General features: G+C 61.2%; 1 protein-coding gene across 6 annotated transcripts; it reads right to left on the reverse strand.

Annotated features, from left to right (window-relative positions):
• Positions 1-105: 105 nt before the first annotated feature.
• LENG8 (leukocyte receptor cluster member 8) lies at positions 106-10,833 on the reverse strand. 6 transcript variants are annotated; one of them, XM_033845778.2, is made up of 16 exons: positions 10,678-10,833; positions 8,949-9,041; positions 8,158-8,332; positions 7,758-7,859; positions 6,916-7,023; positions 5,851-6,103; positions 5,482-5,623; positions 5,074-5,262; positions 4,444-4,722; positions 4,224-4,364; positions 3,803-4,088; positions 3,127-3,228; positions 2,979-3,047; positions 2,770-2,899; positions 2,482-2,689; positions 106-628 (listed from the first exon to the last, which is right to left on the reverse strand). In XM_033845778.2, the coding sequence occupies exons 2-16, from the start codon at positions 8,984-8,986 to the stop codon at positions 466-468; spliced, it is 2,385 nt and encodes a 794-aa protein (XP_033701669.1). In that variant the 5' UTR covers positions 8,987-9,041; positions 10,678-10,833; the 3' UTR covers positions 106-465. The 6 variants fall into 6 exon arrangements, with proteins under 6 accessions (XP_033701669.1, XP_033701667.1, XP_033701666.1 ...); XM_033845776.2 differs by having other exon boundaries at positions 5,851-6,121; XM_033845775.2 differs by lacking the exon at positions 106-628 and having other exon boundaries at positions 1,329-2,689.
• Between the last annotated feature and the right edge of the window lie 2,386 nt (positions 10,834-13,219).

Here is a 13,219-nt window from a genome sequence, read left to right on the forward strand (position 1 = left end):
TGTGGTGAGGCAGATGAGGCGGCGGGCAGCGGGCTGGTGTGCTGGTGCCCCTGCCGCAGGCGGGCACGGGCGGAGCGGCCTGTCTTCTTCCACTGGCCCCCCTGGCATGGGATGGGCCAGGGTGCCGGGTCGCTACCGGAGTACAAGCTCGAGAGAGAGAGAGAAAAAACACTGAGACAGCATTAGTGGAGGTGCAAGGTGGACACAGACGACCCCACACACTATGCCCCCAACCCTCCGCTGTCCCCCCTCCCCCAATCCCATCCCTCAGAGGCAAAAATAAAAATGTAGAAAAATCTCTGTACAGACTCCCCGGTGGGCAATGGGGGCCGGGCTGGTGGCTCTTCCTGGAGCCCACTCCCCGCAAATTAATTTACAACCCAAGTCCACGGCTCAAAAACAAAACCCGCCGAGGCGGCGCTGGGGGGCTGCAGCCCTGCCCCCCACCCCCGGCGGCGCTGGTGCTCAGAAGGCCGGCAGCTGCGCCAGGCTGAGGCGGCAGTCGACGCTGGAGTTGTCCGGGCCCGTGTAGGCCAGGCCCAGGGGCTCCAGGAAGGCCCGGCAGGCGGCCTCACCCTCGAAGGCCAGCTCGGCCTGCAGGTAGGAGACTGGCAGCGCAGGGCGGAAGCTACGGAGACAAGAGGAGAACGCGATGAGGCGGGCGGCGGGCATGGGAGGGCCCCACGAGCAAGGAGTGGGTGCCCCCCTTCGGGCACCCGAAGGTTTCCTCAGCATGTCACCTGCTGGCCCCTCCCCAGCCCCGGCCTCCCCCCTCAGGGGCTCGGGGGGGCCCGGGGTGGGGGGGGCCCCAACCCCTCGCTGTGCCCCCCCTCCCCCTCACTTACCTGTGCGGGGGACGGGAGGAGAGGGGACAGGAGGGAAGGGCCCAGCTGGCTCCTCTGCTGGCCGGGGCCTGGGCAGCCCCTCAGGAGAGGGCCCACGGGGCCGGGGCAGGGGCCAGGTGCAGGGAGCCCCGCCCCTCCCGCTTGCCCTGAGCTGGGTGGGAGTGCTAAGAGGAGGCTTGGCCTGTGCTCTTCTAAGTACCGCCCCGTGAGCCCGCTGAGCTCCCTCCCAGCAGCTGTCACCCTACCCTTTACAGACACACCGAGGACAGCGCAGCGGCAGAGCCACTTGGCCACTGTCACCTAGGACGTAAGTAAGTGGCAGAAAACGCTCAAACCAGTCCTGCCTGAAGCCCCCACTTCCTCACAACCCTGGAAGTCCATGGGGGGCGGGGCACAGGACAGCCTGCTGCCCCCCAACACGGGGCTGGCCCCGGCCCAGCGAGCCAGAGAGAAGCCGCACCACCCTCCGGAGCAGGGGGACACAAGACCGTGAGGCCAACGACAGGCCAGAGCCCTCCCACTGGCCAAGCACACACACAGGCTGAGGCAGAAACAGGAAGTGCTGAGGAGGAGACAGTGGCCTGCCTGGCTACAGCCCGGGGGCGGCGCAGAAGCCCGAAAACTGCAGGAGGAAGAGCCTGTGCGGCCGCGGAGAACACACCGGGAGCCCAGGGTCCTTCAGGTACACGGCCTCCTCACCCCTCCTGGCTTAGAGAGCGGGTCCCGCGGCCCTGCCTCCTGTGTGTCTGCCCCACAGCCCCTGCCCCGGCCCGCACCTTGCCCTCATATCGGCTTGACCCAAACTGGATCCTAGGAGTCTCCTAACCTGCAGGGTAAGTGTCCCTCCCCAGCTGCAAACCACCCCCACGGCTCCCAACACACTGACGTGGCACTCAAGGCCCCACGTCCTCTGACCAGGGCTTCCCAGCCTCAGCGAGACTGACTGCGGCCAGGTGACCCAGCTGGGGGTGCCCTGTGCACTGCAGGGCACTGAGCAGCACCCCTGGCCTCCACCAGCAGAGGCCAGGAGGACCCCGGTTGTGACAACGCAAGAGGTGTCCTGCCGTCGCCGGGGGGCGTCTCCCGCCTGACTGAGCACGTGAGCACAGGCCGCGCTCTTTGGGGTCCCGGCCTAGCTTGCCCTGCCTCACACCTGGTCCCTGAGCATGCCTGGGCTCTCAAAACAGCTCGAGTGGGAGCGGGGCCTTGTCCCTGAGACCGCGGCTACCAAGGGCAGGGCCGCCTTCGCTGGGCGTCCCCACAGAGCAGGAGCTCAGCCACAGGAGCGCTGAAGAAGGTGGGCAGAGGCCTTGGAGGAAGGGGAGCCCGGAGCAAGGAGAAGACCAAGTGGGGTCCAGGGTGATGCGAGCAGAAGGTAAAGAGAGGCAAAGGGGCAGGGGAGCCCGGAGCAGTGAGAGACAGGACCACGGAGGAGGGCCCACAGTGCGTGCGCTGGAAGGTGGAGGGACCAGAGGAGGGACCAGAGGGGAGGGCCGAGTGTGGAGAGGAGAGAAGGGGAGAGAAGACCAGGACCCGAGGGAGGGAGACCAGGGGAGTCAGAGGTGCGGACGGCGGGAGGAGGGCGGCGGTGAGGCCGCAGAGCAGAGGGCCAGGGGGAGAGCTCAGCTTCACATACGTTTTGATCATTGCCTTGAGGGCGGCCTTGCGCTCCCGGTCTGCAAACTTGTCCACGAGGTAGCCAGACATACAGGGCGCGTGCGAATAGAGCCGAAAGAAGCGGTGGTAGTTGCCCAGGGCCCAGGCTGCCCTGAGCGCCAAGGCGTGGGCCACACAAGGGTCCGCCTTCAGCTCCCTCGTCAGGTACGCCAGCTCCGTGGTGATGTCTGCGGCCGGAGACGAGGAGGTGAGCAGGGCCAGGACCTGGGGGCCCGCGGCCGCCCCACTCTGCGGGGCTGCGCCTCACCTCCTGAGTTCTTGGTGAAGATGTAGTAGAGGATCCGGTAGGCAGTGAACTCGCCCACGTTGCCTGGCAGGTTCTCAGCATACAGTGACTTGAGCTGCGTCTGGCACTGGTTGAACTCTTCGTGGTCACCCTGGAGGACATGGAGGGAGGAGCAGAGTGAGGCCGGGACGGGGGTGGGGGGAGCCGAGGGAATCCTGTCAGCCCCTCACCTTCTCCAAGGCGATGCGGGCGTGGGTCTCGTACACCTCCACCGTGAACTCGGTGCGCACACCTTGCACCTGGGCAGCGGGAGAACAGATGTCACACCGGAGCAGGGCGGGACCAGCAGTGTGGCCCCCTCCCCGGCCCCCGCCTCACCGTCAGGTCCTGCCGGATGGACTTCATCTGCTCGCAGGCGAAGGCGTAGTCCTGCTTCTCCTTCCAGTGGGACTTGACCATGCACAGCGACTTCTTCAAAACCTGGGAAGGAGGTGCATTGTGGCTCAGGGTGTGCTAAAACCTGCCACAGTTCCACCAACTCGGGGTCCTGAAGCGGGGCCGCAACATTAAACCCACCCAGTGGCCTGGTCCCGACATTAAAGGGAATAGAACCCAAGAGTAAAAGCGTGCACACGGTCTCCCGCGTCAGCACAGCCCGCGCACGCGCCCCGGGAGGACACGTCAGCCCCGCTCCCAGCTCGGGCCTCGGGACATGGATGTCCCAGTGTCTCACAGGCACTGGCCGGGGACATCGGCTTCCTTCTCCTGGTCTCCTAAGCACGAGGCGAAGGCTCAGAGGCCAGCCCAGCCTTCCGACAAGGCCACAGGCTCTGGACTCGGCTCCGAAAGCACAAGCTCTGGGTCCAGTTCACCTCTCGGTGCCTCAGGCCCCCTGTGCACAGGCAGGTCCGGGTCTTCCCCGAGCCAGACCCCTGCCCGCCCCACCACCTCCTCCCATGTTGCCTCTGCCATCCTCGCAGCGTTGGCCCCGGAGGCCTGGTGCCAGCGCTGGCCTCACAGGGAGGACCTGCCCTCGCTGCCAGGGGGCACTTACCGCCACGGGGCGCACGGTGGACGGGTCGGGGGCGCAGGTGAGACGCAAGTAGTGCTTGGTGACGTCAGGGCAGGTGCCCACGATCTGCAGCTCGTGCCAGTCGGGGTCGGCCCCACCGCTCTCCAGGCTGCTCATCTGCAGCACCAGGGGCTCCAGGCGCAGGCGGCGGGAATGTCCATGCTGGAAGCGCGCCGCCCGCTTCTGCTTCTTCAGCTCGCGCTCGGGGTCCTCACACTCCAGGGCCGCCATCTTCTTGCGGCTGCGCTTCGTGGGGGCTAGGTCGTGCCTGGGGAGGGGGGGAGGGAGGGAGGAGGGGCCCTGAAGGGGCGGGCGTGGCGCCACCCCCTGCCTCTCCACCGCTGCCCAGACACAGCCCTTCCCCTCCCAGCAGCCCCTCCTCCCCGGCCCCCCAAAGCCTCACCTCTTCCCACGCTGTGCCCTGCCTCGGCCCCGGTCCATGTGGGCCCCCCGGCCTCCCCGGCCCTTGGGGGGTGGGTTCCTGCGACCCACAGGGTGACACTCATTCCCTGAGTAGGAGCTGTCGGAATCCGAGTGCGAGTCACTGTGCAGAGGAGCACAAAGGTGAGGCCTGAAACGTCTCCTCCCCCCGCCCCCGGCCCCGCCACCCAGCGGCCTCGCACCTGCGGCGGAAATGGCGGGTCGGGGAGCGGGAGGAGGAGCGGGAGCGCGAGTCGGTGCTGGAGGAGGAGCTGTGGTCCTTCATGAAGACATTGCGGTTGCCGAACTTGGCGAAGCTGCTGCCCCGGGCTCGGCCAGCACCCCCAGCCCCGGGCGTCCCTCGCTGGGACTGGGCACCCCCGCCCCTGGTCGCTGAGCCTGCCCCCCGGGGAGGGTGGAGGCTGCTAGGGGCCTCCCACCGCTTCTTCTTGGGGCTCTCAGCCACAGGCTCCCGAGTCAGCCTGGGGATATAGCAGGGGAGGGCATCACCACCCGGCGCCCTGACATCCCCAACGCCTGCCACCCGCCCCTGGACACACGAGCTCAGAAGGAAGGGCACTTACCCAGGCAACTCGACTAACACGACGCTCAGGTGGGAGACAATCCCAAGGTTTTGTGTGTCTAGAGGCTGCTGGCAGCCGCTGAGTAGCACATCTCCCGCCTCCACGCTCTCACCCCCGGGACTCCCACCCCGGCAGCCTCCCGCCCCCAGGACCCCATTCTCTCGCTCCTTCAGGGCCCCGGACACCTAGGATGGCAGGTCTCCAACTGCAGCACCAGACACCTCCCGAGCGCCCCCCGGCCCCACGCACCCCGGCAGGGGCTCCCGGCTCCAGTCGATGGTGTAGGCCGAGCCGTCCTGGAGCCTCGCCTGCAGCACCTCCTTGAGCAGCTTCTCCGTCCGGTCCTTGTCCTCCTCCGACTCGCAGGCAGTGAAGCAGCGCTCCACGTACTCCTTCATGTCCTGCGGCCAGTCGTCGGGCTTACCGGACAGGTTCCCCCTGGCGGAGGGAGGACAGGTGCAGACACTCGGTTGGGGAGTGGTACCCCACGACCCAGGTGGGACCGTCATCACCGCCCCTCCCGGGCAGGCACCCAGGGCGAGCCCGTGGGGCAGGGGGGCTCTCTGCTTTCTAAGGAGCAGGCCGTGCCAGTGGGCCGCACACAGATGCTGAGCACAGTGCCCAGGGGCTGGGGCCGGGCAAGGGGGCGGCCGTCACCTGTGGTTCTGGGCCTTCTCGGGGGTGGGCTGGGGACCGAAGCTGCCGTGCTGGCCCTCCGTGGTGGAGCCAAAGCTCTGGCTTGTGACAGCGAAAGGCCGTTTCTGAATGTTGAACTTGAGCCCACCAGTCCCAGGGGCCGCTGTGAGGGCAGCGAAAGCTGAGGTGAGGCCTCCCCCGCGCACGTGGGCGGCCCCGCCCCCACCCCCGGGGCAGGAGCCCTGAGCTCCAGAGAAGGGCGCCCATTCCGAGCGGCCCCACGCACCGCCCCGGGAGGTCCCAAGAGCGAAGCAAGGTCCAAGCACCCCACGTGCCTCGCGCCAGGAGTCCTGTGAGGCCCCCTCCCCTCCGCGGCCCAAGGCCACTCACGCTTCATGCGGTTCCACAGCTGCTGGCCCTTCTTGGGCTTGGCGGGCTCGCTGTAGCCGTGCTGCCCGTAGGCCTGGCCCGAGGCAGATCCTGCCTGGCTGTGCTGCGTGGCAGGGGCCGTCCCTGGCTGCGGACCGCTGCTCAAAGGGTGAGCCCCACGCGGGGGGTTGGAGGGCTGAGGGGGCTGGGCCGCTGGCAGCTGCTGAGGGGGCGCCTGGTAGGACAGGCCTTCGTCCATACCCGGGACTGGGGGCTGTGGGCAGAGCGGCCGCTGAGGCAGGAGCGGGCACCCCGGGCTGGCCCTTGCGCGGGGTCCTCGGCCACCTCAGCTCTCAACTCCGCGGCCGGACGCTCCCCCGCCTCGCCACCCGCACCCGCAGAGCGCCTCTCGAGGCGGGGGCTTCGGCGACCTCCCACGGCCCAGCAGCTCAGGCACCGCCTACTCTCCCACGGCTCCCACTGCTGAGCGGCGGTGGCGGCTGGCATTTAAAACACCGGCGTCCGCCCCCGACGGCACCCCCGCCCCGGCGGTCACTGTCCGAGCACGTCACGTGCCCGTCAAGACACGTGTGGCACACGCTTGCGGGAGCCGGTGATAAAGCCGCGATCCTTCCCTCCCCCCGCCACCGCCTGACGGCACCGCCTGAGGCGCAGAGAGCGCGTGACTTGTAGTTTGGCCACCGGGGCGCTGGGATTCACACCCAGGTCTGCCCACCTCCCCGGCACGAGCTCCACCACGCCTCCCAGCTGCACGTGAAGTGCAAGGCTAGAGCGTGTGTGCGTGCGTGAGAGGGAGAGACTGTATGCATGTGGGCATGTGCTGAGAGGAAAGCACAGGAGACGGCTGCCACGCCACAAAGTGCTCCCACCGTCACCCCAACACCTCAGCCCCCTGGCCGTACTCAAGCCCTACACCCACCCTGGTTTCAAAAACTAAGCTTAGCCTTCCTCGTTCGCAGATCAGGAACTGCTGGGCAGGAGCAGCTTAAATAACGCAGGTGTCCCCCGCCGCTGGCCCGCCACACCCCGTGCGTGGACGTGAGCCGGGGCGGGGTAGGGCGTTACCTGGTTCAGAGTCCCTTGGTGCTGCGCTGAGGACGGCTGCTGCGGTGCTGAGCCGTAGGAGCTGGCCATCCCGTACTGGGAGGGGGAGCCATAGCTCTGGTACATGCTCTGGCGAGGGCACAGGAGGGAAGGATTAGCGGTGGGCCGATTCCTTCCCTAGAGGCCTAGACCCGCCCCTCTCTCCCAGCTGCTCAGTTTGCAATCCTTTACTGATCTCTCACCCTCCCTCTCTCCACCACATAGAAGCGCCCAACTCCCTCATGCTGAAAAATTACCAAATAAAATGACCACCTCCATGTGTCCCACATTCCACCCTTCAACAACTATTTACTGAGTACCAACCCATCTAAACACTATAATACAATGAAAACTAAAGACAGAATGAACTTTGCACTCAAAATACATGCCACAGTAGACACCCAACACAGCCAGCAGTAAACAAAAAAAAAAGCCAAGCAGAGAAGCCGAGTGGCAGGGTGAGCAGTGGGAATGCCACTCTAAGGAAAGCCTGTCCCAGGAAGCGCACCCCGAAGGCGCTCTCGGGCAGCCCTCTGCTAGGCGAGGGCACAGCGAGTGTCGGCACGCGAGGAAAGGGCTGAGGCGGGAGTGGACTCAGTGTGTGCTGAGGGGGAGGAGTCTCTGTGGCAACGTGGGCACAGGGAGGGCAGCGTGGGTGGCCACCGAAGGACCTGGGCATTTACCTTGTGGACCGTGAGCTCAGGGAGGGTTTTCCAGCAGCTGTCACTGCTGTGGTCAATCCACCCACTGCCCCGGACCCTGCCCGACTGATCCCACCTCCGCCCCTCCACCGCCTGCCCCTGCCGGGCTGGGTGGGCACTCACCACAGGGTAATAGTAGCTGTACGGATAGGCATAGTTGTACTGCTGGTACCACTGGTAGTACTGCTGCTGCTGCAGAGCCGAGGCTTCTGCCTGTGACACATACTGCGGGGGGAGAGAACCACGTGCCATCAGGGCCCCACCAGGGCAGGTCTGTTTACTGGTGGTTAACTGCCAAGGGACAGAACTGGGAACACATCTCTCCACAGAGAGCCACCACCTCTACCACCGGACACGAGCACCGCCCCCTCCTCAGGCTCGATTCCCAGGGACAACGACCACATGGTGCCCTACTCACTACTCAAGGGCTCCCAGGATGTCCTCAGAGCACCCTGCCCTGGTGATGCGAGAGGACACCAAGTGTGTGCGTGTGCCCCACGCCCGCGCAGGGGACGCTGCTCACCTGTGCACTGGCCACGGGCCCGCTGCTGCTGGCCTTGGCAGAGCTGCCGGCAGCTCCCGCTTTGCTGATGCTGGCCAGGGCCTGGCGGGCCTTCTCCCACTCGGGGTTCTCGTGCATGGGGGTCTCCATGCCACTCTCTCTGCCTGCCCCGGCCACCATGCTGTACTGAGAGGACCTGCAGAAAGGGGACATCAAGTCAGCCCATTCTCCCACTGCAGACGGTGGGCAGGACGGAAGCAGGCAAACCCCAGGGCTTGAATCCCAGAGCCTCAATTTCCTAATCTGTGACACACTGACAGCCAGTTTCTGCGTCACAGTCTTCAGTGAGCGACAGATGCGATTACCTACCTAAGGTACTTTTGCAGATGCCTGCTACATACAGACGTTAAAACTCAAACCAAAGAATTACCAGTAACCACAAGACTTAAAACAAGACCTGATGCCTGACAGATCTAAATGCTTTACGAAACCACAAATTCTGTCTGATAGTACCTCAGTCAGAAAGTCATCACACTGTTTTGGAAAAAATGAGGAATTAAAAAAATAAATGAGTATTAAGTGTTGGAGGCTGCCTCTTAATCACAGTCCATGGAGTGAATCATCACACTTCTGTGAAACAAGCACCGCACTGTGAAAGGGGAACGCTCAAAGGAGTGCCTCGGCCCCATCCCTACCCCAGGGGCTGTGGTGTCATGTCCCCCCCATGCTGTGTGACGGCCCATCCGGAAGACAACACTGGGTCTTGCTTCCTCTTGCCCTCCCCTCCGACCCGTCCCTCTAGCCTCACTAACCAATCCGTGCTACGCTGATCACCCACGTTGGCCGCCATCTGGACCCTGGGGTGTACGGGGTGGACCTCGGGAGCCAGACTGCTTTTTCACTGTCTGCAAGAAAAAGAACGAATTAGGGAGACTCCAGAGGGAGCAAGAAACATGTCAACAAATAGGGAAGAGAAGCAAATGGGCTCACGAGAAGCCAGACAGAAAAGGGAGTCTGAGAAAGAAGGAGCCAAGGGGTGAACAATCTGAAGAGAATTCTGGGTGTGGAATTAAAGGGCTACAGCCTGAGGGAAAGACCCTGGCCCCTCTGCAGTGCTCTAGGTGGAAAACAAAGGACTGGAAAACAGGGAAGTCCAAATGAGTTTCCCAAAGAGAAAGAGAAGGATCAGAAACCCATATGAAGAAAGGGAAGGGTTCGAGGGAAACCCCGAAACAGGGACAGGGTCAGAGGGCAGGGTGGGGGACCTCAGGCAAGGAGCAAGGAGGAAGATGGCTTCTGAGAAGAAGCTCTAATAAACAAGGGCTAAGTGAACCTCCAGGCTGGAAGACCTGGAAAGACCCCTGAGAGAAAGTCTGTAAAGAGGGAAGCATTTGAGGAAGCCCTGAGAAAAGAGAACACTGGAGAATGGAGAAGTCTGGGAGAAAAAGCCGATTTCTGGAAGTTACTCCTGGAGCAGGAAGAAGTTGAGGGTGCCAGAGAGGAACCCCGGGAGTGAAGAAATGAGTTCTTAAAAAGCTCTTAAAAGACTAATTTCAGGAAGGCCCCCTAAGGATAGAGAAAAACGTACATGGGAGGTTCCTAGAAGCAGGAGTAGACCTGGGAAAAGAGAAGAGGCGAGCCCCTTGGTTGGGGGTCTGGTGAGAAAGCTTTGGGGACGCCCAAAGAGGTCCAAAACATCTTTAGGGATGGAGAGAACAGGACAGCAAGAACATGAAGGAATGTCCTGGGGGCAAGAATTGGGGGGCCTAGACTTGAGGGAGGAACTGAGAAGTATGGGGGTGCTCAAAGGCGAGTCCCGCTGGAGAACCCGAAAATCCTACAAGAAGTGGAGATGTAAGGAGTCTGCAACTGGAAAAAAGCCTAGAGAAGACAAGCCATAAAGAAGAGACCGAACGGAATTGGGCGGAAGGGTTGGGGGCAGGGAGGTGGGGGGAATCACGAGTGGGGATAGTGGGTGGAGCCCCGGGACAGGAAGAAAAGTGGGGGTAAGGTGTGGGGAGCCTGGAGGGAGGAGGTTTCTGGGCTGGGGCGAGAACCGGAGGCAAGGGGGCACCTGGCCGTCCCGCAGGCCCGGGGAAGGCACAAGAGGGCTAGGGTGGAGGAAGAGCTCGCCTGGATCCTCGCCACTGGCCCCAGAGCCACCGCCCCGGCCAAGCCGCGCGTGCGCACCACGTCCCCGGGTGGGGGGAAGACAGCGCAAGGGCCGCCCGTCGCCAGGGTCAACGTGGTCCTCCCGAAGGAACTGCCGGGTCAATTGGGGTTGAAGAAAAGGGGTGCTCTGGGCACAAGAATTCCGAGCGCGCGGGTGCAGAGGCCGACGGCGCAGGCGCCAGGGTGCGCAGCCGCACTCCCCACCACTCGTGCGCAGGCCCAGTGGCCCGGGCTCCTCCACACCCTGTCGTCGCTCGCGCGCGGCGTCTGTTGATCCAACCGCCGCCGAGGCCTCAGGGCCCGCGGGGCGTAAGGCCAAAAGGAAACGCCGCCTCCGCCCGCCCGCCCGCCGCCGCTCGGTACACCCACCTCGTCCGTATGCCCCTCGGACTTGTCAGCGGCGCCTCCAAATGATAGCAACACGGCCGCAGGACTGCTCCCCACCCGGCTGGCTCTTGTCTTCCTTGGGCTTCGACGCCCGGATCGTGGCGTCTTGACGTCACGCGAAGGCCTCGCCCCGCCTCCCTCGTCCCCAGGCAGCCAATAGACGCCACGAGCGTGATTTGAGCCCCCCCCCCTTCCGCCTACGCAACCACGCGGTGGGCGTTGTTAATGTAAGCCGGAAGCCGGGGTGGGGACGGTGGCCGCGACGGGACATGCGCGGCATAGTTCGCAGGTTCCGCGCCCTTCCACGCATCCTTGTTTTGGTTTAGTTGGTGGTAGCCATTACTATTCCTAGACACAAATTGGTGTGATGAGAGTTCTAAGACTACCCATCGTGTAGTGATGTGGAAGACGAGGGAAGAGAATGATGGGCCCAAAGAAGGCAAGAGAACATGAGAACAGCCTCCAGCCGGAAAGGGGAGCTTCCCTAGTAACTAAAACTGGAATGGCGTACCTGGCAGAGGGAATGGCGTGTGCTAACACAGAGAGGCGGGAAACGAGCGTACCGTGGGAGACGGCGGGGGTCAGGTGGCTGTGGCAGAACAGAAGTGTGCGGGGTCCTGGCGTCAAGAGATAGATCTGTGGAGGTGGGCAGGTAGCAGATCCTGAAAGGCCATCGATGTCCGGCTGAGGAATTGGGACCATCCCAAGTTAAAAAGGCCCTTCTTTGAACTCCTTGCAACTAATCTTTTGAGTATGCCAGCTGTTTCCACCCAGGGCTGATTGAGAAAATTATCCAGTCCAGTTCACGCGCCGGTCACTGTAGTTATAGCAGGTGGTATTTAAGATGCAGCGATTTCCTTCCCATTTTCTGTTATTAAAAACTTTTCTGTTGATAACTGCGTGTCATTTTGTTACTGTTAGCACAGTTGATCTTTTTTTCCATCCTTTTACTTGTTTTTTAATTAAACTTTTTGTTTTAATTTTAGGTTTACAAAAATGTTGCAAAGATAATTCAAAGTCCTTCCTACCTTACACCCAGTTTCCCCCAATGCTGTAGTATGTTTGCTAAAACTAAGACACCAACACTGGCACACTACTGTTAACTGCAGACCTTATTTGAATTTCACCACTTTCTCCTTTATATGCCTTTCTCCTTCATGTGCCAGAGCCCAATCCAGGGTACCCCATTGCGTTTAGCATCCCTTTACTTTTAGCTTTTATATTTAAGGTGTGTTTATTTTACATAACGTATAGTTTGATCTTTGTTTTTTACCCAAGCATACAATCTCTGCCTTTTAAAAGAGATGTTTATAACTATTGTAATGTGATCACTGGTAAGGTTACATTTAAATCTATCGTCTTGCTATTTGGTTTCCGTTTGTCCCATCTTTCTTTGTTCCCCTTTTCCTCTTTTTCTGCCTTCTTTTGGCTTGAGCGTTTTTAAAAAGTAGACTTCATTTTTTAGAGCACTTTCAGGTGGGGCCTTAGGGAGGTGCCCTGCCCTGTGGTCAGAAACTCATAGGCTGTGGCAATTTCAGGGGTCACCTAGGTGTTTTCCAATTCTCAGGGATCACTCTCCCTCCTCCCTCTTTGCCGGATGTCAAGTCTTGAGCACCGTCGTTTCACACATTCTGTCTGGCATTTTGGTCGTTTCAGGAAGGACAGCAAATCCAGTTCCTGGTTACTCCATCTTGTTCAGAAGTGGAAGTCCTCATATGTGTCATTTAAAAATGAAAATCGATTTCCCTTTTGTAAAGGTTAGGCCAAAATGGTTTTTTATTTCTTGGTTAGGGCTTCCTGATTAAAGATCACTCCCAGGCCCCTTGGCAGGAAATCAGGCAGCCTGAATCTCAGGGTACTTTTGAGCATCCTACACCAGCTTCCAGACACAGACTCAGAGTCACTAGAGGGCAGTATTTGAGAGCAAAGCGGCTAGAAGTGCAGATGGGCCAACCCCAGGGCCAGACAGCTCACCCAGTCATGAGAATTAGTGAGTCCATGAGGGTGGCCCCCCGTGTCCCTCTCTGGAAACTGTGATCCATTTCTCTCTCCCAGCTTCAGGCCCACACATCGAAGGCTTCCTTGAACATTCCTTTCGGTGTACAAGACGGAAATGATTAGCAAGCATGGAGCTATCCCCTATGGCAGGCCCCCGCTGGACACCTGACATCCGGCACTCTGGGCCAACAAGCCCTGACCTGAAACCCTTGGGGCTGTTTACGTGTTTGGGGATTCAGGATTTTTCAGACTTTCAAGAGAGAACATGGTGTGTATTCCACAGAGGACACGGTACCCTCAGTACCCTGCCCAGCACTTGGAAGTAACCCCGTCAGTGTTTCTGTAGAGAAATAGATGGACATTCACACCAGGCAGGGAAATGGTCTGTAAGTAACCTCGTGCCAGGCTGGGCTTTGCTGCCCAGTGAGTTCAGGGAAGACTTTTGGTCTAACAGAGCCCTTTGGATTTTGGAATTGCTGAGGAGGGACTGGGGAGCTGTCTTTGACACCCTTCTGATGGATGACAC

Source organism: Tursiops truncatus, chromosome 19 (genome assembly GCF_011762595.2).
Source record: "Tursiops truncatus isolate mTurTru1 chromosome 19, mTurTru1.mat.Y, whole genome shotgun sequence".
NCBI lineage: Eukaryota > Metazoa > Chordata > Mammalia > Artiodactyla > Delphinidae > Tursiops > Tursiops truncatus.